At 40.7% G+C, this 2953-nt stretch overlaps 1 protein-coding gene across 1 annotated transcript; it reads right to left on the reverse strand.

Moving 5' to 3' along the window:
- Positions 1 to 493: 493 nt before the first annotated feature.
- Positions 494 to 2633, reverse strand: LOC109967092 (uncharacterized). Its single transcript, XM_020612448.1, has 2 exons — positions 1807 to 2633; positions 494 to 1262 (listed from the first exon to the last, which is right to left on the reverse strand). The coding sequence occupies exons 1-2, from the start codon at positions 2170 to 2172 to the stop codon at positions 933 to 935; spliced, it is 696 nt and encodes a 231-aa protein (XP_020468104.1). The 5' UTR covers positions 2173 to 2633; the 3' UTR covers positions 494 to 932.
- Positions 2634 to 2953: the final 320 nt, after the last annotated feature.

The following is a 2953-nucleotide window of genomic DNA, read 5'->3' on the forward strand; positions in this document are numbered from 1 at the left end:
TTACATTAAAAGCATAAAATATGACAGTAAAACAAAAGAAAGCAGAAATGTGTTAAGCAATTATGGGAAGGCAGGAGTAAACAACTGTGTTTTCAGGCCTGATTTAGATGAACTGACTGTTTGAGCAGACCTCAGGTGTTCTGGAAGTTTGTTCCACAGGTGAGGAGCATAGTAACTGCATGCTGCTTCACTATGCTTGGTTCTGGTTCTGGGAACAGAGAGTAGTCCTGTCCCAGATGACCTGAGGGGCCTGGATGTTTCGTAGGGTACTAATAAGTTTTGAATAGATTTGGCTCCAATACCATTTAGTGCTTTATAGACTAGCAATAACATTTTGAAATCTATCCTTTGACTCACAGGAAGCCAGTGTAGTGATCTGAGGACTGGTGTGATATGGTCCAGTTTCCTGGTGTTTGTAAGGACCCTGGCAGCAGCGTTCTGGATCAGCTGCAGCTGTCCGATTTGATTTTTTACTGAGACCTGTGAACAACCCATTACAATAATCTAACCTACTGAAGATAAATGCATGAACTAGTTTTTCTGCATCTTGCTTAGACAGAAACCCCTTTATTCTAGCAATGTTTTTCAGGTGGTAATAGGCAGATTTAGTGATGGATTTTATGTGGTTGTTAAAGTTCAAGTCGGAGTCAATAATTACACCAAGGTTTCTGGCTTGACTTGTGGCTTTCAATGACAGTCTAGTTGAGCACTGACTTTAGACATTTCATTTTTTGGGGCCCAAAACAACCACTTCTGTCTTGTCTGCATTAAGCTGGAGGGGGCCAAGGCGACATCGCAAACTATTCAGTTACAATGACAGTTCTGTAAATTATTTAACGTAAGATAAACATTTTCGATAAACCCTATTATAGTGATAGTGTCACTGATTGTATTCAACGGTATACTGAGCTGTTCTTTTCAAATCACATACCTTATTCTTCCAGCGCAGCAGTAACCATTTGACGAAGTCGTACATAAAGGTCAGTAATTTCAAACACGTCATCAGACATTTCCAGGTTGTGCTCATCCATAAGTTCTATACATAAACGAAACACATCCTCATCGCAAGGATAGTCCTTAAAATGACAATCTTCTCTACATATTTCCATTTTAAGTTCATCAGCTGGCTGCAAGAAATCTTGACCCCCATAAAGGTTGGGAACGGCATACATGATGGAAGGATGCCCATAAGGATCCCGAGGATTGTCGATTGCTCTTATGCGATGATTGTTCCAGGCAGTTACGACTTCATCAAGCTCCTCCTGCACAAAGTGATGAGAGATGTATTCAGAACATTTAAAATAACCGCACACTGAAAATAGGCCCATCAAAGTAAAAAGTTATTAGACGAATGTAAGGTTTTGTTACCTTGACATGTTTTCAATATATCTGCAGTCTTCCCCAGAACAGATGCGTCAGTATCAGCTGTTCTGGGCGTGGATAGACCTGACAGGTCTGTTCGGCTGACCACGCCAACAACAAACATAACAGTTGAAACATGTCAAGGTAACAAAACCTTAAATTTGTCTGATAAAAAGAAAGTAGATTGTTACTTGTGAATAATGGAATACTACTACTACAACTACAACAACTACTACTACTAATAATAACCACACTTAGAGCTAGGTTTTAAATGCTGTGGAAACTGAGGTTAGTCAGTGGAGTACATGTCCCTCTGGCATAGGACACAGCGTTGCACAACACTGAAGTATGTGAATACACTTATTGTTGACAGAAATGAATCCAAATGCGGCTATACCGTTATTGTTATCTGTATTACAAGCTCATGGGGAGGGGATACTGTACCTGTATGGTGTTTTGAAAACAAAACTGGATCAGTGATTTATCAATGAAGCAGTCCTCAAAATAGCCGTCTGCTTTTAGCTGGTCGAAATGGTCCATCCAAAACTGGACACATTGACTTCTCAATGTGCACCACCAGCGTTCAATCCTTTGATTGCCAGTACTTGGTCCTATAATGACACACTCAGAACCATTCTCGTCCTCACTGTCGTGCAGAAACCGCTGCATCTGCGCAAGGTGTGTATTTTCAGTTCCACGATCCAACCGGACCTTTTGAGGACATCCATTTATTTCACTCACAGCATCCATAAAGTATCCCGCGATAACACGAGGGTCACTGTTGGTTTTGTATGCTTCCAGCCATATCATTTTTCTTGAGAAACCGTCTATGCAGCCACTGATGCATATCCCATACGGCTTTAATTTGCCATACCCATCTATGTGCCATACGTAGTTTGGGCCACGACTGACATACTGTATATACGCTGTCTCAATCGGTTCCGGGCACGCAGACCCACCCCATTACCATCCATCAGTCGTATCAATTGACGCACCGTTTCTCTGTCTGTTATTATTCCCGCCATCCAACATTTTTGATGCATCCATCTGTAGCCATGTTGTTTAGTCGATGTTTGTAGCTGTTGGTGAATGAAGAATGCAACTTCAGCTTCATCTGTCTTATTTCGTCTCCTCCATAGCTGGTTCTTTTGTAGTTTTCTTTCCAGGGTCCGGAGGCTTAGTTTTATATTATGCGATTCTTGTAAAACCACTAAAATCTCCTTATTTGTGAACCCACGCCTGAAATAATCTTCAATTATTGCATCCATCTGAACTGTGTGGTGAAAGGTCCTGTAGCGTTAGCTCTCAGTCTCCGCGACAAAACAGGAAGAAGAATAACTACTTCAGGTTGACAGGTTTACGTCGATACTTTGAGCTATGTAGGAATTTCGACATAGATAAGTCGGTATTTCGATTTAGCTATCTAGTTATTTCTACTTAGCTAAGTCGAGATTCGATTTAGCTATCTAGTTATTTCTACTTAGCTAAGTCGAGATTCGATTTAGCTATCTAGTTATTTCTACTTAGCTAAGTCGAGATTCGATTTAGCTATCTAGTTATTTCTACTTAGCTAAGTCGAGATTCGATTTAG

The sequence above is a fragment of the Monopterus albus genome, unplaced genomic scaffold (assembly GCF_001952655.1).
Source record: "Monopterus albus unplaced genomic scaffold, M_albus_1.0 scaffold125.1, whole genome shotgun sequence".
Taxonomy (NCBI): Eukaryota; Metazoa; Chordata; class Actinopteri; order Synbranchiformes; family Synbranchidae; genus Monopterus; species Monopterus albus.

Coding starts and splice junctions, on each gene's coding strand:
- LOC109967092 (XM_020612448.1), bottom strand. CDS start 2,172: ATGATATGGCTGGAAGCATACAAAACCAACAGTGACCCTCGTGTTATC. Junction 1,263..1,806: donor GTTTTCAAAACACCATACAG/GTACAGTATCCC, acceptor CACTTTGTGCAG/GAGGAGCTTGATGAAGTCGT.